The sequence below is a fragment of the Parus major genome, chromosome 3 (assembly GCF_001522545.3).
Source record: "Parus major isolate Abel chromosome 3, Parus_major1.1, whole genome shotgun sequence".
Taxonomy (NCBI): Eukaryota; Metazoa; Chordata; class Aves; order Passeriformes; family Paridae; genus Parus; species Parus major.
In genome coordinates this window covers 81,114,613-81,139,307 of record NC_031770.1, presented here as the reverse complement: position 1 = coordinate 81,139,307, position 24,695 = coordinate 81,114,613, and the positions used below count along the sequence as shown (strand labels likewise).

Here is a 24,695-nt window from a genome sequence, read left to right as displayed (position 1 = left end):
TTATGAAAAGGGAGAAGAGGCACACCTAGTTTCTTTACTGTGTGGTAAAAGACAATCTTGTAGACATGCCAAACCCGTACAGTTCCCAGAGCATGTTCTTCCATAAAGGAAAAAAAATAACACCACATATCTTTACAGTCATGAGGGTCTGTGGCAGGACACCCACACTCAGAATACACAATGCAGACTATGACATTAGAATAAAGATATAATATTTTAATCATACTAATGGTGGAATATTTCTATGTAAAGCACAAAGGCATCTATGATTCTTATGATTCTTACATAATGATAATGTACTTCATTAACAGACAAAATTGCATCACTAAAACATAGTACAGGTTTTATAAATAATTCTCTCACAGGCTATTCAATATTTAAATACAGATAGCAGGAATTAGTTCTATTACACACCCATTTTTTGGGGCTTAGTTAGGAACTATAAAAAAATATTTCAAGTAAAATGTGTAACTACTATCAGTTCCACTGCAGCTTATTCCCATTATCCATGTGGATACATTAGTAGATATTAGTAGATATTAGTAACTTTGTCACTTAAGAGACTAGACTGGTTAATTTTGAATTCTGTTGTTAAATTACTATCATTTTGAACTTCCCATGTAAGTAATCATGTTTCCATAATTTAAAAAAAGACAGTGAAAGAAATCTCATTGTTAACAACAGGCATCCAAAACATCCCCTATTAATAGCTCAAAATTGTGTCAAGACATGCCCTCTTAAAATGAAGCTCTGAACAAAAGTTTGCACAAATGCATTCAACACAAACATACATTTTGATTTACATCTTGCACTGTACCTTGTCATATTTGCTACTGGAACCAAAGCCAAAAATCAGAAGGTGACCATGAGAATCAGTACATGCAAAATGCTGTCCATCAGGAGAGCACTTGCAGTCAAAAACTGCACCATGTCCTTGTCCTTCAATCTGAAATACATCAACATACAAAATAATTAACAGAAATTAATAATTTTCAATTATGATTCTCAAAACTGTGGTGCTGACATTGAATTTATTATAAAATCTGTATGACAACATACTGCTAGATGGAAGCTACTTTAAAACAAAGCTTACTTTTTTAGCTATTCACTTTCCAGTGAATTTTGTAATAATGCTCATGAAAGATTCCAAATTGATAGCAGTAGAAACTGACAGACTTTAATCCACAAAGCAGGCACAGTATAGGAAGTGAAAATAAAAGCTTCCCCTTGAACGTCCTGCTAATGAGCCTAACCAGAGAGCTGGGCCCAGTTCAGGGCTTAGTTACTACACCCTTTCCATCCTTCACCTTCTTGCTAAGCTACCCCAGTAGCAGTGGCTGCTGAGGTATTCCACAACACCTGCCCCCTGGAAAACGCACTGACATAGACAACCCACATTACACAGCTTAGCAACTACCTGCTTCTGTAATTCCTACTCTTAATTTATTGGAGTGGGGAAGGAGTAAATTTGCGTAAAAACTCCACCTTTTATAGGAGAACTGCAAAGATTTTAAAAAAGGAATTTTTACCTGATACTCATTTTCTGTTTTCCAGTTCCATTAAGCCAGAACAAATGGGTTTTTGTTTTTCCCTGCAACCTGTCAATCAAGCAGAGGTGACCAATCACCACTCTGAATTTTCATGTCTTCAGCACCTCTTCAGAAAGCCCCTTTCTATTCTCCCCAGCAAAGCACTTTTGCATTTTCTTTAAAGAGACACCAAACAAAATTCTTTCCCTAACTGTGGCAGGCCTATATATAGTGCCAGGAAAGGGGAAAAAACAAAATAAAACAAAACAAAAACCAACAATATTCAGCCTTCAGACAGTAATGCTGTGCATTTCTGCAGCACCTTCCAGAGGCTATCAGCTTTATTTTAAAAAATTAATAAATCAAGCCTCAAAAATCCTGTGAGGTAGGTACTGTTTTCACTCTCTTACAGGCTGAGACAAAGGCAAGAATTCTAAATCTTTTCCCCACAGTCTTACAACACATCCACACCCCTGCACATCCCCACAGTGAGAAGCTGCTACATCTACTGCTTTCAGGTCTTTCTTACTACAGGTAATTTCCCTAATAGTCAAATGAGTTTCTGGACTAGCAAAAGAGAAACATAAACCAATGCAAGTTTTACGTTCTATTTTGCCCATTATTCCAGAAGAAATGAACAGAATTATCTCACAGAAAGAGATGGAAAATTAAAACGGAACTTCAAGCGAGTGACACTAACATCACAACAGTCAGGAATGCAGAATTAATTTAGTCTAAGTGAGATCCAACTACCACAGCAAAGTTATAACTTTGAGCTGCTTTTTGCATATAGAAAGCTCACTGTATCAAAGGGAGAGAGTTTGGATAAGCAGGTGGAAAGCAGACAGAATTTCACCACAATAATAAGCTTTGCAGAAATACAGTTAAAAATTGGAAAAGAAATATTTTATACATAGAGATTTCTGTTCCCTTACCTTTCCTCCAACAAAGCAAATACCAGTGTCAAGCTTCCTAATGTTCAAGTCCTTCATAAATAGAATTTCAGGGTTCAGCCTAACTTTTGAATACCTTTTGTTTTACAAGGTAAAAAACACATGTTGTGGGAAGAACAATTTGCTAACCATGGTGAGGGGAAAAATGAGAAACAGAAGGGAAAAAAATCCAACTACTAAGATGATGGGATTTTTAATCCTTTCCATCAAGAAATTGTTTGGATGGATAATTTTCAAGAAACCCCTGGAAATTAGAGTGTTAATTGAAAACCATTCCCTTCTTGAGTAAAGGAAATGAATAGTGTTCTACTATTTGCGGACAAGAACAGTGCAAATACTTTTAATCTAAACGTGCCCAGAATCTTTAAAAAGTGCTTTCAGAAAGGGCAACTCTAAGACCTTTCAGTACAACAATTCAAGTCTGAAATACAAATACTTGGAAACAAAGATTCTTGTCAGGAAAAAAACTACTGTTGAGGATAACCTTCCAAGATATAATTACTATTCTAAATTAAAGAACAAAGTCAACCAGAATGTGCTACCCTGTCAAATTTTCTTTTCAATAAAGCAATTTCAGGATTAGTAAGTGACAACTTACAACAGAATTTTTTCCATAATAAAGCTCACACACAGGAGCTAGGCATTTGAAACAGAAAGTAAATGTTAAGTTACAAAAAGGGAAGCTGTAGTAAATCAGAGAAGTTGTTACTTTAGCAGGCTAGATAAAGAATTTCAGAAAGAAGGAAGCTGCCTTCTCCTCTCCATCCCTTTTAAACCAAAGATACAAGAATTACATAAAGGCAGTATCCCAAGAAGATATAAAGTGCTTATTCTGTCTGGAACCTCCCCCTGCTGCAAATAAGGATAGCAATTGTGAAGGGAAGAGACTGTTCGTGAGTACAAAAAAAGCACTGATTAATTAAGAGCTGTCACAGAATCACAAAATTGTTTGGGTTGGAAAAGACCCTTAAGATCACATAGTTCCAACCCCCTGCCATGGGCAGGGATACTTTCTAGACTAGGTTTCTCAGAGCTCTATCCAACCTGGCCTTGAACACTTTCAGGGATGGGGAGCCCCCAGTTTCTCTTGTCATCCTGTTCCAGTGGTTCAACAGAGGCTGTGTCACTACTAAAGGCTGCAAAAAGTGAACATGTTAAGACACTGCTAGCAAAGCAAGTAGCAAGGATTTTTCAGCTACAAATAGGGATGAACCAGTGATGCTATACAATGAAGATCAAGTAAAGATTATTTTTTGTCTCAGCTCCAAGAATTAGGAGTCCAGTTTGCCCATATTTTCACTAGCAAGGAAACATGTGGACCTTGGTATACGCCAAAAGGCGGAATATGGATGAAATAAGAGAATGAAAAAGGGAAGCCTCTTTCCCTCTCAGTTTTGAGGAAAGCTTATCATTTGCCCCAAACCAGGGAGAATAGAGCTGTCAAGCTTACACACAAAGCAACGTCTTAAATACATAAAAATTATTTGTTGTATGAAAACAGAATAATAACACCTACATAGTGAGCTCAGTAATAAATCTTTTTGACCTGTTATCAATAGATAGTATGAAACAGCTAAACCTGACTTTTCAAGAAGAGTATAAGACATGGGAGAAAAAGAAAGTAAAAAAAATTCAATTAAGAGGAAAATTAATAAAGAATAAAGAGTACCAGAGAAATTTAAGAGACTTTGTTCAGAAAAATAACTAATTTTTTAATACCAAGAAAATATAACTCATTCAACCTATATTTCAAAGCTAGATTTCAAAGGCATAATATGATATTTAAACTTGAATTAAATGATTGTGATTAGTAGGAGAAATGCAGAGTAGGTAAACTTTATAAAGAAAGGATAACAGTTACTGATTTTGGAAAGATAGAGCTAAAAGGATGTGATCACTAAAGTTCTCAAGTCAGGCCTTTCTGTTATTGACTAAAGAAAAAATAAGAGCCCTTTGATGGAATGAATATTAGGGAGTCATCCACTGAGAACAGATTTGGGACAGCATAAATTATATCAACTGAAGCAATTAAAAGCCAACAGGACAAAATGCCACAGAGCATGAACCTAATAAGATTATTAGAAATAACTTACTAAACACATTTACTGCCAGAAAAAAGAGAATGAAACTCAGTCTGCATAAAATAAGAGTACACATTTCTATAACATCTTCTAAGACAAGTCACCAGCACAGTTTAAAAAAAAAACTAAAAAAAGAAAACTGCAATTCTAAACCAGACCAGAAGTGCATCCAGAAAAGAAAGTGTATACGTGCTAATCAAGTAAGACAATGCTAAGGACAAAATCTTCCAGACCCGTACACATATTTTTTGCTTCTAATATTCAAGATAAGTAAATTCTAAGAGGAACAGCTAGAGAGCCACTTACCATGATAACCAAAAAACAAAGAGAGATCAGCTTCTTTATATGAACACTAAGCAAAGAGGACTATTTTGTATGACTATACTAAAAGACCTTTAGAAGGAAGAGAACTGCTATACTAAAAGATCTTAAAGAGGATGGGAATTTCCCTACTTAAATTAATAGTTACAAATGAATATTAGTTCATTTAGTGAATACAGCAACATTCAAACCTGGAAACTGGAAATAGGATTCTAATAATCAAAACAATGGTATACTAGGACAAATTTCTAATGTCAGCAAAAAAGCATCACTAATTGTTATTAAAACCTCTTTTATAAGTGATGAAACTACATCATAACTGTTCAAGTCAAATCAGCCTCCAAGCATCTGGAAGTTCCTTTGCATGTTTGTGCTCTCCTTTGCTCTAAGGAACAATCTTCAACCACAGAATGCTTCCATAAGCCAAAAAGTATCTACAGACTTTCTGCAAAATTAAAGGAGGTTGCTACTCATTTGCAGGAGTGGAAAAGCAGACTTACTTTTTAAGCCATATTATAAAAATAAAAGTTTTTAAAAATCAGCTGATCATCTACACTGGTTCCAGAGAAGTAACAAGAGATGAAATGGTAGGAAGATGACAAGAAGTAATTAAATTCAGAGTAACATACTTCCTAAAACTGTTTCTATCTTCCTACTTGCCAAGTCAACTCTTAATTCAGAAATGCTGCATGTCTTGAAAGATAAATCTATCAGTTAAAATGTCTGATAGGTCACCCACCCTGTGGATGCCTGAAGTTTTATAAAAGCTATATATATAAATTAAATACAGCTTTTGTCATTGTTAAAGATTTTTCTTAATGTACATCCTGCAAACTCAGTACTGGCTTCTTCTGTTTGAACTATTAGAGCATTATGCTGGTTTTGTTCTCCAGAGTCTGTTTCTCAAGATATGCTCTTATGTGCTATTCAAAGGTGGAACCTGTCAAAAGCTTCAAACCATTTCAGTAGGCCTGTAGATAAACTGATTCCAAATAAGGCATCCATAACCTTACTTAGGTCATTCTGTATTTCACATAACTATAAAATCTGACCTAAAAATATAATCCCACATAATTCCACTGAACTTGAAAGATTTTATGAAGGCCACAACTTAAGAAATACTGTTTTCACATCTCTAATTCCCATCGGAAATTACAATATGTTGTTCATATAAGCAAGAGATGTGTCTTTCAGACATTAGTAAAAAAAAAAAAAATCACCTTGTGTGGCAGAAAATCCACACACAGAGCATTCTGCTGAGGTGTTCTAAATGGAACCTGATCTTTCACACTGTTCTTTTGACAGGGACTTCCAATTTTTTGTTATGTCATTTAGCCTAAAACTAATCAAGTAGCTGCTAAAAAAAGACCTAGGTAGGCCTGATAGGTTTACTGTTTAAAGGAAAGAAAACAATGTTGTAAGTGATATGATAATGCTATTATGGCTTTAGAGTTTGCCAGTTTGCATTGGAAGCAGAAGTTGAATTAGAAAATAAGAAACCACATCACACAGATCAGTGGAAGAGCAGACTTCAGAAGATGGGGTAGGAAAAACATTAAGATACACAGACATAAGTAGCCATAGCATAGGAGCTGCCTGTAATGAAGTGTCCACTTAAAGCTAAAAATAAAGGACAGTCAACAACTAGCTCTCTGAAGGAGCAAGAGCACACAGAAAAATCCAATTGCAACTCAGTAGTCTCTGCTTGATTGACAACTTGCAGGAAGAAACCCTTTTGACCTGAATCAGTTAATACCATAACACTGACAAAAAATTCTAAACAAAACAAGGATTAAACTGCACTAAAACATTTAAACAGTCATTAACAGGGAATGCATGTGTCCAAATTCACAAAAAATAGACATTATTGCCATTATGAAATACATGCCTACTATGACCTCCATGGGGTTTCTAATATCTTTGACTGATTTATATAAAAACATAAAACGTGAAGAGGGCAGAGAGACTGGGCAAGAAGACAACCAACACATCACTGCATCCAGACAATCTGATTCTTCAACTGTACTACATACCCTCCATTAATAGGACCAAAAATACACCCTCTACAATTTCCATTATAGAAATCAGGAAAATTCTTGTTGTTTGCTTCAACTTGACCTTTTTATCAAGGTCAAGTTCTGTACATGATGATTTTTGTCACTGCTTATGCTAATAGCTCCAAATCAATATAAAACATATCTAAAGCTCTCAAAAGCTAAGAAAGTGCTTCTATTAAATTTTTTCCAAAGATACATTGTTTAAAAGTTGGAAAAAATGTATAAGCTTAAAAAAGAATCATGTAACTACCATACATCCTAGAAATGTAATAAAGGACTTGGAAAGAAACGCATGGAACCAGGAATAGCACCAGACAACTTTACATTAGACAATCAATTAGCTACAGACTTGGGGACAAAACACTTGGACATTATTTTCAGCCATCTTATTCCTTAGTTTCTGTGTAGCCATAACTTTGCACTTTAACATCAGCATGTGAGACTATTTCAGGGTTGAGGTTTTTTGGGGAGTATGTGTTTTGGTTGTTTTATTAATATATATTCAATATATAATGCAAAAAATGTATCTACATTTACACACATTTACTTGTATCTGTCTTTGAAAAGGTACATATTCACCGTGGTAACTTCACGTAGTGAATGTAAAACAAAATGAGCATGAATGTACTCACTTGCTTCAAAGCTTTCTCACTGGATGCATGGCAATACACATTTTCAGTTTCAAAAACAAGTTTAATGCTTTATATACAATTATTGCTTTGTTAAATTATGTATCACCCCATTTCCTGATTTTATGCCAGCATATCTAAGTATAATCTGTTTCACTACTACATCATTGGAATAAAAGCAGCATTTAGCAAGATACAGCTATAATTATCACATAACCAGTTAAGCATGACCTTATAAGGTAGGTTAGTATCTGCTTGCTGATTCTGCTGCCCCAATTGTTTTCAAAGGTAATCCAATGAAATAAAGGAATTTCAGAGATCACCTTCAAAACAACCCTATCAAATCCACTCTTTGTTTCTTCAGACCAAGACTTCTCAACAAAGTAGCAACCTGAAAAAGAAAACTACGGTCCAATACAAGTCAGGGTTTTTTTTCTTTACTATAGCACAGTTGTAAGAGCTTGGGTCATAACTTCAAGATTGGCCAGAAAATCAAGAGAACCAAAAATAATTTTTTGAGTATTCATAAACAAGGTATATTCTCTCAATCACGTGAAAGCATTCTTCACTGTATAAGAAGTTAGAATGCAGTCAAATGAAAGCTACTACAGCAGAGCTAAAAGTAAAGAAGGTTTTAATGAGCAGTCCTGCACCATTCCAAGATCCTTCCAACAGACCTTTTCTTCTAAGCAACTTTTGCTGTGGTAACTGTTAGAAATATAGTCATGTTGTAACCCTTTAAGAGAAAACAGGTGCCAGAGTAATATCTTCTCAAGTAAATACACAGAGATCTCCCAGCCAAGTAGAACTTTTGTTCTTCACAAACAGTATTTCAGAAATAACCAGACGTAACACTACAGCATTTCAAAAACTTCTAGAAAATTTTATTTACACAACTGTCTCACTTTATATACCTGACATTGATGTACAGAGCTTAAAAATTTAATTTACAATTAATTCATTTTTAAAGTACCAAAATATAACACTTTCTCTAAAAAATATTATAGTGCTGAGAGAGGCATTATGCATGTTTGAACATAAACAAGCTGTGGTAAATTTTCCCCTCTGGGGTATTTTCTCTTGAATTTGTGGTAAAATAATTACATTATGTCAGTCATGCTGGCTTACATAACTGGTCTAACTTACATACTCCTGGTCTTCATGTCTTGCTAAGAAATCCTGACCAGCTCTCTCAAGCACAGCTCAGTATTTTCACCTTCCTGAAAACAAGCACTGAAATATCAAAATTGAGGCTACATTAGCAAAACCAACCCAAACTATGAGTCAAGTTGGTGAGCCAGGGTAAGACATTCAAATTTTACAATTCTGTAGTTGAAAGTAGTGGATGTTCTTATTTTGTAATTCTTCAGCTAAAAAGCTTGCAGAGTCATTAACAATTTCACCCTGCTGCAAAGATGAGCTTCTTTTTATTTGGTTTGGGTTTTTTGTTGGCTTGCATTTTTTTTTTCCTAAGGATTATTAACTTCTGCAGTAATTTCCTGACTCCAACCAGGAAGATAAGCAAAAAATCAGCCCTCCAAGTTTGTTAGCACTGATAAAGTAGCTTATACCTGTTGCACTATATGTTCAACAAGGGTGTAAGTTCTTTACAGAGTTTTTCAGTACTAAGAATACAGTCATTAAAGAGAATGACTACATTTAAGTTTGGTTGTGGCAAAATAATGCCAAGTCATATAACTTTATCTTGCTGAAAGGATCCATAACTATTTACATAAGGTTCCAGTTAGATGTTCTTTCAACTTTTCAGAAATATAAGTTCCCTCCCCATTTCTCTTTTACCTGTCATGATTTTAATTTAGAAGAAAAAAATAAAAAAAAATAAATATATTTTTGCTAATGCAGTTAAATCCAGACTTCATCCTAAAATTTTAAGTAATTTGCTCCTGGGCTGACAATCTTAAATGAAGTTGGACAAAAAAATGTGCTGCTAAATTTGTATGAAAATTGCAACTGCAAAACTTTAACTTATTAGAAAACCATCACTTTTCAGTTCAGCTGCTTATATTGTACCTGCTTCAGTGTATGTTTTTGGACACATGGGAAAAAACTATGCTCATCACACTAACCAAGTCTTTGAATAAGCTATTAAACCTTTTTTTCTAAAAAACCACAAGTATATACATCCTTACTTTGTTTTCAAAATGTTCATATTTCATAATCTGTTGAAAACTAAACCATATTGTAAAGAACACATGCAAATCACAACAAGTCACAAGCTTTCTAGTTCTGGATACAATGTCTGTTTACATAAAATCTAACTACTGCATTTTAAATCTAAGTGTGGGACTATTCATCTTGAGCTTCCAACAGAAGACTGCCTAGAAACAAAGAAAACAGCTAGGATTCTGATACAGAGATTTAGAGCAAAATATGTCCCAGTTAAAAATAAAATTTTTTATAAATCAGTGGGGTTTTTTTCCTAGCACCTGTGAGGTGCCTCATCATACCTTACATCAATTACAGCTGTCAAAGGCATTGCTGTCCTTTTAGGTCTCAGGGAAAGACCATATCTTAGCTCCAAGATCAGAGTTTTTTAAAAACAGCCAAGAAATGGAAGTGTGGCCTGTATCTTTCTCCAGTAGCGATGCAACAGGCACGTCAGCCTGCCCCTCAGGCCTTGCAATTTTGTTTTATTTCTTTGTCTTGATGATTTCCATAAAAGTGGGACAGAGGGCATAAGAATGACAAATACCAATTCAAGCACTAAGCATCACACTGCTATTTTTGAGCTGCCAATATGGTTTCCAGGGCAAGCAGCATTTATTAAGTGAAGAATAAGCATTTAGACAGAGGAGAACAGTGGTGTTTCTGGGGGAGACTCTCTTTCACAAATATAACTGAGTTACTTGTCATTTCAAAGGAACCTGAAGGTGGGAAAGCGGAAGAGCAGGTTCAGTTAAAATTTCTTCTTTATCTTTCTCCTCCTCCAAAAGAATCAGAAGGTTGCTTCAAATGACTAGTTTAGAGTTCAAATTGTAATGCATTTCTGAAACATACCCTTGGTATTTCTATACGCTATCATGAAACGTGATTTGGCATTTAGAAAAAGACTCATCATCATACAGTTCTCAACAGTTAAGAAACACATACTGTGATGTGTAAGTGTTGAAGGCTAAGGTGGCTTAGCCTTCCAGCAAGTCAGATAGTCACAAAGGTAGGAGGATTTTGAAGTACTTCAGATCTCTGCATTTAATACCAAACTGTAAAAACATTCTTTTTGTATCAGTATTTCAAAGCATTCCTCTCAATATGATGGAAGAACTTAGGCCATCTCAGCCCTGAGTTCCAAGGGAGTTCCAGAACTACCACCCAGAGCGTGTTAAGGATACCCTAACACACAACAGTGCTCAGAAAGACTCTTAGCATTAAGGTAATGTCACAAGAATCAATCCCAACCAACATCTCACAACTGGGAACACATTAAGATTACAAATAAGCAAAAGGCTGACCTTGACAGGCTGTCAGGCACACAGGAGGCATCCAAGGCACACATGTCAGACATAAGAAGGCTGACTGCTGAGCCTGACTTTTCAAAGAAGCAACTCACAATGAGAGTCAATCAAGTAAGACAGAAGAACAACACCTAGTCATGAAAGATCTTTTGTTGTTGGTTCTCTTTGGGTATTTTTATTAAATCCATTGTCCAGGAGAACATTTTTTTCCTTAAAGGCTTTGATAGTCCTACTTGATTAATTTCTACATTACACAAAGATTTCTTTAACATCATAAGGCTTGTCATAATTAAAACACAGGCTTCCTGTTTCAGTAATTGCAATGCCTACCTAGGATCTGCCTAGTCAGATATCAGATTCAGGCAATGCAATGACATTCAAAGATACAGTAAGAATTTCAATATTCTGCAGTGACAAAAACTGGTAAAAATGCCTGCTCTCCCCTAATCTTTCATTCTTGCTACTGTAGTATAGCTTCATAGTTTCAAAAACATACTTTAATGCAACAGGAGTCACTATGTGTTTCTGCAACTGTTCATAAAGCTATGTTATAAATCAAATTATTAAAAAAAATTAAAACAAGCAAACAAAAAAACTAAGAGAAAGGACAGAACTACAGGCCTATACATATCCTAAAATCTTTAGGAAACTTCTTTTAATGTTTTTTTATGGGGCAACCCACTCATGGGACAAGAACTATCAGCTTTATCACAGGAGAAATCTATACACAGAGGCCCCAGAAAAAATGTTTTTTGCAAGCAGTTTTTGAGTCAGCAGAGGCCATCCCCAAGAGGTACTGCTTAGAGGGTAGTATGCTTTAGCAAAACTGCCCACGTCCAAAAAACTAATAGTCAAGGGCAGCAATGTAACACCACAAACCTATTTAGGGTCAGACTCGATGAACACCAATACTTCACGTCTCAATTACACCATCAACAAAAATCCCGTCACCAAACCAAACAAATACCCATGCATCCACCTAACATTACTAGACATCTCCATTTACATCTGAAATATTACATCCCTATAGTTTTCCCTTTTTGCCTTCATATGTTCTCAACATTGAGAAACTTCTGTCTAAAGCCTAAGGGCTAAGCTGCAGCACATCCCATCCAAATGCCAGCCCTGACATTCCTAACAAACCATCAGCATCAGATCTATTAGGAAGTAACTTAGTGGGAACACCTGAAAGAAAACAAATGCTATGACAAGAACTGAGTGGTGTACACCTTCTATTTATGTCCTGACAGAACATTAATCCTGCAAACACAAAAGTTTGCCTGAAGGCAAAGAATTTCTATCACTTTCTAATTTACCCAGAACATGATTTGTATACCCAAGAAAACTAGCCAGTGCCTAACCCACAGACTACAAATTCACATCTCTCCATAGTGGCACAACTTGAGAAAACTGGGAAGAAGTCCTGTCTAGGGCATTTATAGCCAAGATGCTCTCCTGAGTAACTAACTGGCAGACACTGAGCTGAGTGCTTTACTACTGAGGATAAAATAGAATCTACATCTTCCATTTCCTAACTCTAACAGCTAAGATAATCCAAAAAAATGAATGCCACCTGCTCCTGTAGACTCCTTTAGGAAAGCCAGGACGTCCCTCAGTTGTCACAAAGGTGCCTTACCACACAAGAGATCCAGATGCCTCATTGCAGCTTTGAGTAAGGAACTGCATTTCAAATATATCTTTATGTAAATTATCATACAGCTGCTTTCACCAGACAGCCCACCATTCAGTGTATTTTTTTGCCTGGATCATCTACCAAGACACCTACAGCTCATACACACTTCAGCAAAATTAACTACAATTTAAACATTTAAAGAGTCTGTGCTGTTCTGTAGCAATAACACTATTTTTGTCAAATACATAAGCTCTGTAACAGTTCTAAAGGAATCACTTAAGATTTTTCAGAATTCTGTTTCTTCAGAATGCTTCTTTGTACCTGGGAGATACAGCAGATGAAACTGCCCTAATATTGCACCAAGAACACATTCTTCATTAGCAGCTGTATTAAGTAAGGAGTGGTGTGAATATGACATAGGCCAAAAATTAAATACCTGTATCTGCACATGCAATTTAAAACCATCTCAGGACTTACTTGCTGAATCTCAAAATTCAGCCTAAAATACTTTCACCATCTCACACTCTTGATACTTCAATGGCAAATTTCATTCTCTGGAATACTGAATACACTCCCTCAAGTGTAGGTGACTCAAGTCACTGAATTAAACCACTTCTGAATGTCCACGGACTCCAACATCAAGTTACGCAATACTTACACAACTAGACCAAATGAAATGAAGACTACAGGTGAAAACATTAAATATATAAAGCATATATACTTACTGAGAGTAAACCCATGTGACATTCATTTATGGGACTGAGATTACTATTAATGATAAAGACAAAAATCTGGCATACGGACCAAAGATGCTTCAAATTAACCAAAATTATGACGATTTAGTAGCAAATCTTCAGTTTAAAAACCTGGGAAAGAATGCTCTACAGGACCACCAGAGTCACCTAGTGGGACCAAATTGCAACCAGCAAGGAACAAATAAATGGAGGAATCAAAGTTTAAGTTCAATTCAAAACAAACACTATATCTGGTGTATTTCATAGTCACTGACTGGATAAAAGAATTAAGTTTCAAACTGATTAACACTGCTTGCATCCCCTGGGGTTGTTTTTTGGTTTGTTTGGTTTTGGGAGTTTTTTGTGTTTTATTTTTGTTTTAAGTTTTTTTGTTTATATTGACAATGAAGGCATTTGGGGCAGGGTTCAAAGTAATTTAAAAATACCCAAATCTACTGCAGGGATTTGCCACAAGGCTTTAGATGTACAAAGCAATCCATCTAGGATAGAAATACCTGACTGGACTAACATTAAACCAACTTTCATCTATGATTTTGCTAATTCAATCAACTCCCCCAAGGTCTGCAACATTTTTTAAGGACGTCTTGTTATGAGAAAGCCACCAAGTGCTACTTCTTGTACCACAGACCAGGCAATGATAATGAGAGATTTGTGAACTGCAAAATAGATATTTGGCATTTAGGAAAAAGATAAGACTGGCAGTTCTGTATGAATTCATTTATCCCACTGGAGTAAACCAGAACACTTCAGCTTTTCAGCTCTGCAGAGGTGACTGCACAATGTCCTCTGCCTGCTACCCATCACCTAAGAAAACCTCTAATTTCCACCCATGTCTTTTGAAGCATCAAACACAGAAGATTGGCTGGTGAAATATTCAGTCCAAAGAGATAGCTCTCTTGCACACCTGGCTCAGATGGTGTAATTCCTTGGTTTGAGATGAACTGATTGCCAGATTTACAATTCCCCTCACCTCACACAGCAGGCAGATCTTCTCATGTTAGTTTCTAGCACAAAGCACAGATTACTAGCTGCTGCTGTCTTCTGATTGTCTACAAATTTCTCTGATTCCAAAGATCTTAAAATACATGTGACTACTATCTTTTTCTAGGTGTTTATTTTGCATGGCATCTTGAAACAAGTATTTCAGCCTTTTGGGGGCTGCCTAATATCACAGGCACCTGTAATTTAGATTCTGATAGTTCTTAAATGGACTTGGTTTAAAAAGAGCAGATGAGCTCAGACTCCTCTAACCTAAACTCCATGAAAACCATCATACATCCATAGTAACAAGAACTGGAAATGCAAGCTAACCATGCAATGAGAACATACACCTCAACTGGCAGTAGTGAATAGCACCAAGTAATGAAGATGTGTGCTCATAGCGCCAATATGATTGTCTTGGATCCTTCATAAGCTTAGTTACAGGAATCAATGCAGAAAGAACACTACTCAACCTAGGTCATTGCTGAAGGAATCTAGGTTGCACTCTCTCTGATTAAGATTGGCTGAATTTTCTCAGAGAGCTTATGAACTCTACTGTATTGCACATCTCAAAACCTTTCTTTGGGTTCAGTGACCTTCCTGGCTTGAGGTAATTTCTAAATGTCCCTTATCCTCTTGTAAATGTATCAGTGGTAGGTCTCTTCTTTAGATGATCTTCTTTATGCTGGTCTCCAAGACTGCTATTCCACTACAGCTGAAGCCAATTTGCCTACTCTCAAGCATTACAAATCATTGTGGCTATTCTACAAAGGCTTTTGTAATTTTGTCCAAGAGACAAAGTCTGAATTACACAGTACATCATTACCTTTTTGAGGAACAAGATACATACAAAGACCCACTTAATATCAAGAAACAGATGAAAACACCTATTACATTCATCTTTCAGGAGAATCAGTTTAGTGCAGAACGGACCAAATTTGAAACCTGCATGTGGAGGAGCTCGACACAGAAAAGCTGACAGAATTCCATCCAATGGCCCAAGGCAACAAACAACAACCTTGAATGAGATCGGGAGAGTCCTGAACAGCTTTAGCCAGATTAAGAATTTGCAATGCAAAAATAAACCAAGTTCCACCTTGGCTGCCCAGGCAGGAAAAAGAGCACTAAAGGAGGGTCTTTATCACCCTGTCTCTTATACATGATCTCTAACCATGTAACTAATGTTCAAATTTTGTGTGGATCAAGCATATAGAAATAAAACACTATGAAATATAGCCAAAGAAACAACTTCTAACATTTAACAGATTTACTCTTGGCCCCACTGAACTGAAAAGGAATTCCTTGTGACTTCACCAGATGCAGGATCTTGCTCTATACATAAATCATACTTGAAGATGGCCTACATAAGAATGTACTAAAAGCAAAGGTTTAGAATGATTGCTTTGGCATATCTGTATAAAGCACAATAATTACCATGTTGAAGTAAGACCGGATTTTGACCCCTCTTGCCAAATCCCAAACTATGACATTTCCATCATGTCCAGCAGAGAAGAGAACTCTTGGATCAAACGGATGAGGTTCAAGCACAAAAACTTCATCTTCATGCCCCTGAAAATGAAGTCATGACAGAATGAAAAAAAGGATTGTATCAAATACTAAAGGCCTCAAGTGTTGTTGTACCATGTTACCTCATGGTAACACTAGTAACTGCCACATTAACCTGTGAAAATACCCAGCAAAAAATTACTTTAACCACACTTTCTTATTTCTGGTAGCAGTGGATTACACTAGCTTCTTTCCAGTTGCAATTTTACCCTCCTAAGTCAAGTATGTTTCCTTCACAAGTACATCCTAATACTTTCAATGAGGATTTTTAAAATATTAGTGTCCACAACACTTGGTATCTTGGGTCTTAATATTACACAGATTTCCATTTTCCAGCAGAGTATCAGTTAGAAATTTAATTTAAACTCATAAAGAATGAAATATATAACTTAAAGTTAAAAAATAGCATATTCAAAATTGATGCTGTATTTTAGAGATTTCCATTAAGTATTTTTATCTCTAAGCAGAGTATGAGGTTACCTAGAGTTAACTTTCTCAATTGCAAAAGAAGTGTCAGACATTAGTAAAACTGTTGATTTATTTTAGTTAGAAGACTAATTTTTTGTATTCATGGAATGATTAGGTCGTAGAAGTGTCTCTGGTTAAAGGGGGAAAATTTAAACATTGAAAGTATTTTGAAACATCACATTAAATAAAGATTAAAAAAACAAGTGTTTCCCTCTCTCCTTCAAGACGGAGTTCCATTAAAAAAAAAAAAAAAAGAACCAAAACCTAAAATGTCCAAAATTAGTTTCAGACATCTTGAACAACAGTGGTTATTTGCAGATTTAAGTTTTTATTTTCTAATAAGCAGCAGACAGACATCTCTGTTACACTTCAATTATCTGGAAACATTTGTCAAGGCAATTTTCAGACAGGAAAAAACATATAAGGAGGAATGTTGATGATGTATAAATAAATTTTGCATTCAAGATTGATAAATCCAGATGGTACACCTTACCATGAGAATGTGAATGAGCTGGCCAGTGAAAGAATTCCAGACCTTCAGGGTCATATTATTAACTGCAGTTATAACAGAATTGTCATGGCGGTCCCATGCCACCATGGTCACTTTCAGCTTTGTGATTTTATCTTCAACTCCTTGAAAACTTTGTCTAAAACAGAAGAGTAAAAAATTTCAGAGTAATCCTACTTTGCCAAATTAATAACGAGTGAAAATACTTCTATATTTTGCTGTATTTTTTAAGAATATTTCTTCAAGAAACCAGAGAAATTAAAGATGTTTTCTATAATGCAGCACATGCAATGACAAAGAATTGTAGATACTTAAACAATGACTAAAGGATCTTCCAGAAAATGCCCTCTGATACACGACCTAACTTACTTAAATTGATAGCTACAGTACTTTTTGTGACATCTAAAGAACAAAAATCCAAATTAATCAACCAAGTAACAGTAAATTGTCCTAAAGAATATTTGCAATAAGTAGTTCTCAATACAGAGAAAAGTATTCTATACCTTTAGATTATCTAAATTCTCATGCAATGTTTAGTCTTACACCACTACCCTGGCATTACTTTACTGTTGGTAATAATGACACTTAATCTTGCATGAAACCCAAACAACACAAAGCTACAATATAATCTATGAGAATACTCAAAAATTACATTTTTGGCAGTGTGATTTAAAGACTAATCCCCCGTGAATTCTCTAGCACATTTACTTCTATGAAAACATCAACCACACGCAACAATAACACGTTACCACTATGTAAGCAGACAGAATACAGAATCTTCCATACAGTAGGCACAACACATTGCACAATAGTATGTATTGTAAAACTCAATAATAGAAAATGTAGTTATAGCCAAATTCCCTTCTAGATTCAATGCAGAACCCAGGAGGCTTTATAAGCTGAATTCACTCTTTCCTTTCAGTGCAGCGATTTCATTTTCTTTGATAAAACTGTTCTTATGCAGAAAAGACTGCAAATTTGGGACTGCACTTATTCCTCTTGTCACAAGGATAAAACAGAATTCTGCTATAGGTGCTTTACTAAAATGAGCATTTCAGTTTCTCAGATGAATTCAGCATTTATGACCACAATGAAGAAGAATCCATTCCTCTTTTGCCCAGTTATCAATTAAAATTGAGAATTTTTACTGAGAGTAACTCAGTCTGTTATCAAAGTACCAGTGTTTTATACACTCCTGTCCAACAGTTTGATACCTATCTTTTGTTGCATCTGTCTGTAATTGACAAGATAATGGCTGATCTAAACATCTAACTAAATTACAGCTTATTTACCCTTCTCTTACATCCCTTTTGGTCTTCCAGATATCTTTCCACAGATTACTCCTGAAACCAGTATAGTTGTTTTTTTTCTACTAAATATCCTTCAAAGCACTCAGTATGAACAGTAAGGGAGAAGAGGATTGTCCCTTAAACCTGCTATAAATCTTTTTAATTTATGTCAGCTGGAAAACATCTTCATGCCAAAATAAAAAGGTGCAAGCCACAATTCCTATTAAGTCATTCTCCATCTTCAAGCTTCTTTAGTTGCTTGTTCTAGTGTATAGAAGTTTCCCATAGCTACAAACTCTTGTAAACTCTCAGATTGGTTTAACAAATGAGAAACCATTAAAGAGACAGAAATTTCTTTGCTCTGGCATGTTGTATGAAAAGGACCCAAAACTGCTTTTCTGGTCATGCACATTCCACAATATCTGTAAATATTACTAAAATGCAAGCAGTCTCAAGAAGAGATCTGCCCTGGTTGTCTTGCTCCAAAAATAAATGTCTATGTAAAAAAACATATAAATTTGACCTTCAATGAGTTTTCATTATTTTTTATTCTTTTAATCTAATCAAAATATTAGCGGCACTATTATCAGAACAAGCTAATTTCCACAGCTGAATATGTAGTCAAATACTTATTTTCATTGGATTTCAAGAGATAGATAAGCATACTGTGCATTTAAGCACTAATAATTTAAGCCTTCTCTTTTTCTTTTCTCTCACTGTATTTTTTAATTTTTTTTTTTTTAGTCAGTCAGCAAATTATAAAGACCCTCAAGAATCTATGTGATAACAGAACATTTTACATCACTTACCCTGCTGGGCGAGTAGCCATATCTAACAAAATGCTTTTCCATTCCCTTCGCTTAAATTGCCAGATTCGTGCTGTTCCATCACGGCTTCCACTCACAAATCTAACAAAAGGGGGGGAAAGGTTACTCAGAGACCAAAGGCAGAACTGTACAGAAAAGACACTTAAAGAATTTAGAATTCAAAACCAGAAGGTATGAGTAAGAAGTCCAAACAGTGTCAGAATGCTGTACAAGTGGTTTGAGATAAAAAACACTTCCCATACCAGCAAAAAAATTGAAGGCCTTGAAAAAGTCAAACCTCCTTCCCTTATCCAGAGCCCCTTCCAAACTAACTGTTCTATGACCTTTGGTGCACCTTGCTGAGTTATGACACTACACTGGCAGACGGACACCACAACCCAATGAACATTCCAAGGGACTGACCTATCACACCAGGTCAAGAGGAGAGTAGAAGTACAGACATGATTTAAAACAAAACCTATTCCAAATAAGTTAGCATTGTATACTGAGCAAGTATTATGATATTTACATGAAGAAGTGTTTCCTAGCCCGAGTTTCTCTTCCCCCTTTTAGAGGTTCAGGGATAAGAGGAGGAGAAAGAGGTGGGTGAAGCTTGGTTTACAACTATTTGATAAAAGTGTACATTAGAACATTAAATAAGTGAAAGTGTCAGATGCTTCATAATAACCAAACTGCTTTCTTTAGTATCCTTCATATCCAACATCCAGAACTTAAAGTGAAACATTAAAAAAAAGCATTAGAATAACTAAACAAAACACAGTTAGATCTAGTTTGATAATTTCTCTGTCACTTAACTGCAAAAAAGTTTACACATTAAAATATATCTAAAAGTACATGTATCTGATATGTGAATATATGTATAGACACATATTTCTTAGGAAAGTTTCAAGTATTTCTATACTCAACATTAGCAAATTCAAACACTTCAATCATTACAATGAAAAAAACCTGAAACTAAGGAGTACCATTAAAAATAAAACAGTGAGACTCCAGTAGTTACAGATGATTTTACTGGGTTCAACTCAAAACAAAGCTCTTTTTTTTAATAACTACCTCTGGAAACTGGTATTTTAAAATGTCTACAAGGTCAAAAAAGCTAGCTCTGAATAGTGTGCTTACCTGCTACTACTATTAGAAAACTGAATGCTGTCAACTTTGTCCTATATAAAAAAAGAGCAGAAAAAGAAAAAAGAAATCAAATTTCTCCAAATTATCCCCTTGTATCCAAATTATTACTTTAATCAAGTACATATGTAATTTTAAAAAATGTATTTACAGTATGAAACTCCAACTCTGATATCTTCTCTGGCTGACCTGATCCAAAGAAATAAACCCTAATGATGTGATCTGTACTCCCAGTGGCCAAAAACATTCCACCTGAGAAAAACAAACAGATAAGTCTTTAAAAAAAAGGGCAATCTACTGTTATTACAGTATTTTCAAAGGGATGAAACATCAAATATTTCAATTTATTCTCTGAAATTTATAGCTGTATCTCATTTCAACTATGCCTGTAACTGACCTTTAAGTCAAAACAAGATATATAAACTCCAAAGTTTAACTGGAGCTGAATTACCTCACATTTGCTGTCAATAAATATGCATCAGCAGATGTAGCCAAAAGATTAGCTAACCAGCGTAATTTGCTTGCAACTAAGCCCTTAGAAGCCTCCCTCTTAAAAAAAAAATCAAATGGAATTAGAACTCCAGTACATTTTGATATTTTATCCAATTATTTATGTACCATTCTTCATTTACCAGCTCTCAAATCAATGAAACCCAGACCGTGAGAACTCTGTAATCAGACCCTTCTTGTAAAAATCCCCATATATTACACCTCAGATAAAGCTGACTCTCCTAATTATTCTGAGAAAAAGGTATATATCTATCCTGTTCTGAAAAAGCATTAAGTCACAAAAGACTTATAGCATTTCATATTTAACTGTTTCTAAGAATTTCTGTACCAGCAAGAATTAATGCATAAATTCTGAATTTCTATTTTAAATATTTGGTTTTTTTAAATAGCCACTTAAACTCAAATCCATCTTATTAAAAAGAAATATGCTACAGAAACTACCGTATTTCATTTTACACTTCAAATGACTTCTTACACTCATACAAAGATAGAAGGGGGGAAAAAAAAATATTTTACCAGCACTGAAAGAAGAACAGATCATTTGGACTCCAGGCCGAGGACGTTCTGTAAACTTCGTTGGCCTTGGACTACAAATAAAAAAAGACAAACAGTTAAATAATTTCCTAATAGGGTTTCAAAAAACAAGTCAGTATCTTAGAAATAAAGGACAGAAGGATAAAATTAAATATGAAGGAACAGATGGCTGCCCATTTATAAACAATTTTGTGTGACTATGCTTCATGATCTGATCTTTAGGAAACTAAGACATCCAGATGGACGAAGCAATTCAGGCATCAAGGAGTTGTAAAATAACTTAAATCCCATTCCCTTCTGATATTGCTATACAAAAGACTTTTCTGAAGTTAACAGTAAGGCAGAATAGAGTCAGTTTCCCGTGATGTTCAGTTTTAAACCACTCGATGTACAGGTTTTCTCCTGTGGCATATGCTTGCTTTTGCAAGAGAGAAACAGAGCTGGGTATTCTTTATAGACAAGGATATCAAATAAATTAAAATAAATTTTGGATTTTTCACTGTATTAGAATATAGGAGTTTCTTCAAATTACATATATTCCTTGTAGACTAGTTTCAAACAGTACCCAAATTGTCAGGACAATGGCTAGAAGTTTGTAAGGGATTTTACTTTAGTGCCCTCACTTTTTTCTAGGCATTTCAGAATGTGATGTGCAAGCAAACCTAAAGCTTCAGTGGATCTGGCGCTTTAAGGATGTGTGAAACCAAAACAAACCAGACCAAGATCTTGAATCGTTATTTCAATTCTGTTTCTGCATTACAGCAACCTCAAACCAGTAGGTGGTCTTGCACAGTATGCCATCTGCAATCTTCCCTCAAAGAATTAACTTACGAGAGAACAGCAGCACTACACCCACGAGTGTCATCACTAAAGATTTGCTCTAACATAAAAGAATGCATATTCAGAACTTAGCCAAAATGTTCTCTTTTAAAAACAAAATGGCCTGTATATTTCACCTGAAGGCAGATGCATAAGAAACCTTTCTCCACTAATCAGTTATTGCTATCTAAAATAATGCAATAAGCATTAAACCTTAGTAATGTTTATGCATAAAACAAAGTAATAAATATCAGCAATGGTTAAACCTTTCTCCAAATTATCCATTCAGCATAGGATGTTTCTGTGACCCGTCCTGCAGGAGTTTTAAGGTAACTCCCTGAAAATTTGTAACAAGGTAACTTCACAAAATACATTAAACAAGACAAAGACCTCTTTTACAAAACTGCTTAAATGCTTCTTAACCAAGATACTAACAAGAACTATCAGACAATTCAATACGCAGTTTACATAATTTGGAACAAATGCAAATAGATAAATAGGCTGTCATTTTCTTCCACTGTTGTTTGTGAACTCTGCCTTCAGAGTTAGGACAGGTGCAAAATAGAGCAATGCAATGTATGCACTTACATTCTAGTTCAGATAAGCAATTTAAATTCTCAAAGTTATGTCTCTCCAACGTATGCTATTTTAGGCATTAGGAGACAAGAGATTACATCACTCTTCTACAACAGAGCAGACTGCAAAGTGAGTTGGGCAATCAGTATTTTTGTGAAGGGTGGAAAGGGGACAAAAGCTGATTCTCTCCAGGACAGTGTTTTACTTGACATATATTTTCAAAGCATTTATTGTTTTATTAGTTAATTAATCTAATCTGTAGACTAGTCTAACTCTGGCAATGTAGTGGTTAAAGCGAGACTTCCTCACAGAAAACAGATGTGTGATATAACCTCTAACTTAAGTCTTTGTTCACAAGTTAGTGAAAAAGGTTCAGCATATTCTGATGTATGATCAGCCCCTTTAACATCAAGTGCCTTCTGCATAAGAAAGCAAAAGGGAAGTATCCCTCACACTGATGATAATTGAGAAATCAGTGTCTTGTCCAAAATAGGAATGTCAAAATCAGCATGTGTTTTTCTTGAGGTTTTTTCCCTCTTTTTAAAATTATGGGAGAATAGATAGGTAAGAAAAAAAGGAGTACACCAAGCTCCTCTATTCAAATCTGTGAGACGGTTCTGCTGCCTTGCTCATATGGTCTGTCAGTAACAGCTTAACACTGGAAACTTGTGATGCAAACAGGTGGCAGAAGAAAAAAGAAAATTCAGTGTCTTCCTCAGAAAAGATACATAGGCAAATATTTCACAGTACAACTAATTTAACTGTGATGCACTGATCACTTGTAATAATTCTCCCTTAAACTTCAATGAAGCACATGATTCTTCAATTTCTGATGAGGCAGACTTTCTCACTCCTCCCTACTATAAACCGATGCAGGATCCAACTCCTGTGTTTACTATCACCACCCAGAATAGTAAAAGACTAAATCCAGGATAAGACTCAATTGCCTAAATTTTCAATTGTTTTCCCATCTTGTTCGAGCTACATTCTGTGAATTCCTTGCCTGCAGCAACAGCCAGTCTTCCTGTTTGGAAACTGAATTGATCTACCTGGAATGTTACTGCTTTTAGACACACATGGTAGCTTCCTGGTTATAAATCTCTTCAAGAAAAGAAGAGGAGCACACCAGTGCTCCTATAATACTAAAGGACATGCATCCACACTAGTCACAGAACCATGTGAACAAGGTTTCTTACTTTCCTTTGAACATGAGAATTTCGTGGTCAGCTGTGCCAATGTCTCTTTCTTCCTATGACACTAAATCTATTGTAATGTGTCCTTTTGCAGTTCATCAAAACAGAGGTGCCACAAACCTCTCCGGACTGGGCCTTATGTCTGACCCAAACACAGAATATGCCTCAATTAACAAGGTTATAAAAAAATAGACCAACAAGGGAAGCGTTTTCTTTCAGACATACTATTAATTAAATACTATTAACTGCAGAGTTGTTGGCAAAGCTGAGTTACAAGATTTTTGCAATCTGAAACAAAATAAACATTTGAAGAGATAAGGAAAAAAAAAACAAACAGGAAATACAACTCAGTGTAGTTAAGACCAAAACTGATTGGTTTTGATTTGAGAATGCACTGAACACAATGTCAACTCTGCCTTTCCTGTACTCCATGAAAAAGTTCAGCAAAGTACTAAAGGCACTGCCAATCATCCTGAAATGACAATTAACCACATGATCATCATGAGGATGGCTGCCCACTACCAAGTGATTCAAGCAGTGTCGAGTACAAAAAGCAGGGGTGGGATATATAGATTTTATTTTTTCTTTTAAGTAGCTAAAATTTCAAGACTTCACCACCCATCCCCACTTGAAACACTGGATAATTGAGTAACCCAGTATCACCCCTGATAGCAATTGTGTTTCTGTAAAGCAGGCTACAGTCAAGTCAGGAGGAACATGAAGTCAAGATTTAAGCATGTCACAGCGCCTTTCACCTGAACTAGTGAACTACTCAGAACTCTTGGTCTTGTTTGAAAGCTCCAAATTTCCCCTTCCTGGGGTGGGAGTTGTATTAGAACCAAGATACATGGCAGCAAGCTCAGAGGCT

At 35.5% G+C, this 24,695-nt stretch overlaps 1 protein-coding gene across 4 annotated transcripts in view; it reads right to left on the bottom strand.

Annotated features, from left to right (window-relative positions):
• The window catches only part of PHIP (pleckstrin homology domain interacting protein), a 105,584-nt gene that overhangs the window by 51,675 nt on the left and 29,214 nt on the right, over nucleotides 1-24,695 (bottom strand). For 3 of the 4 annotated variants that reach the window (XM_033512940.1, XM_033512939.1, XM_033512942.1), the window contains exons 10-16: nucleotides 21,222-21,292; nucleotides 20,347-20,447; nucleotides 20,190-20,230; nucleotides 19,053-19,151; nucleotides 16,940-17,093; nucleotides 15,847-15,981; nucleotides 818-946 (exon numbers count right to left, since the gene is read on the bottom strand). In XM_033512940.1, coding sequence (XP_033368831.1) covers nucleotides 818-946; nucleotides 15,847-15,981; nucleotides 16,940-17,093; nucleotides 19,053-19,151; nucleotides 20,190-20,230; nucleotides 20,347-20,447; nucleotides 21,222-21,292 — 730 coding nt within the window. The remainder of the gene's footprint in view (nucleotides 1-817; nucleotides 947-15,846; nucleotides 15,982-16,939; nucleotides 17,094-19,052; nucleotides 19,152-20,189; nucleotides 20,231-20,346; nucleotides 20,448-21,221; nucleotides 21,293-24,695) is intronic. The other variant, XM_033512941.1, reaches the window with a different exon arrangement.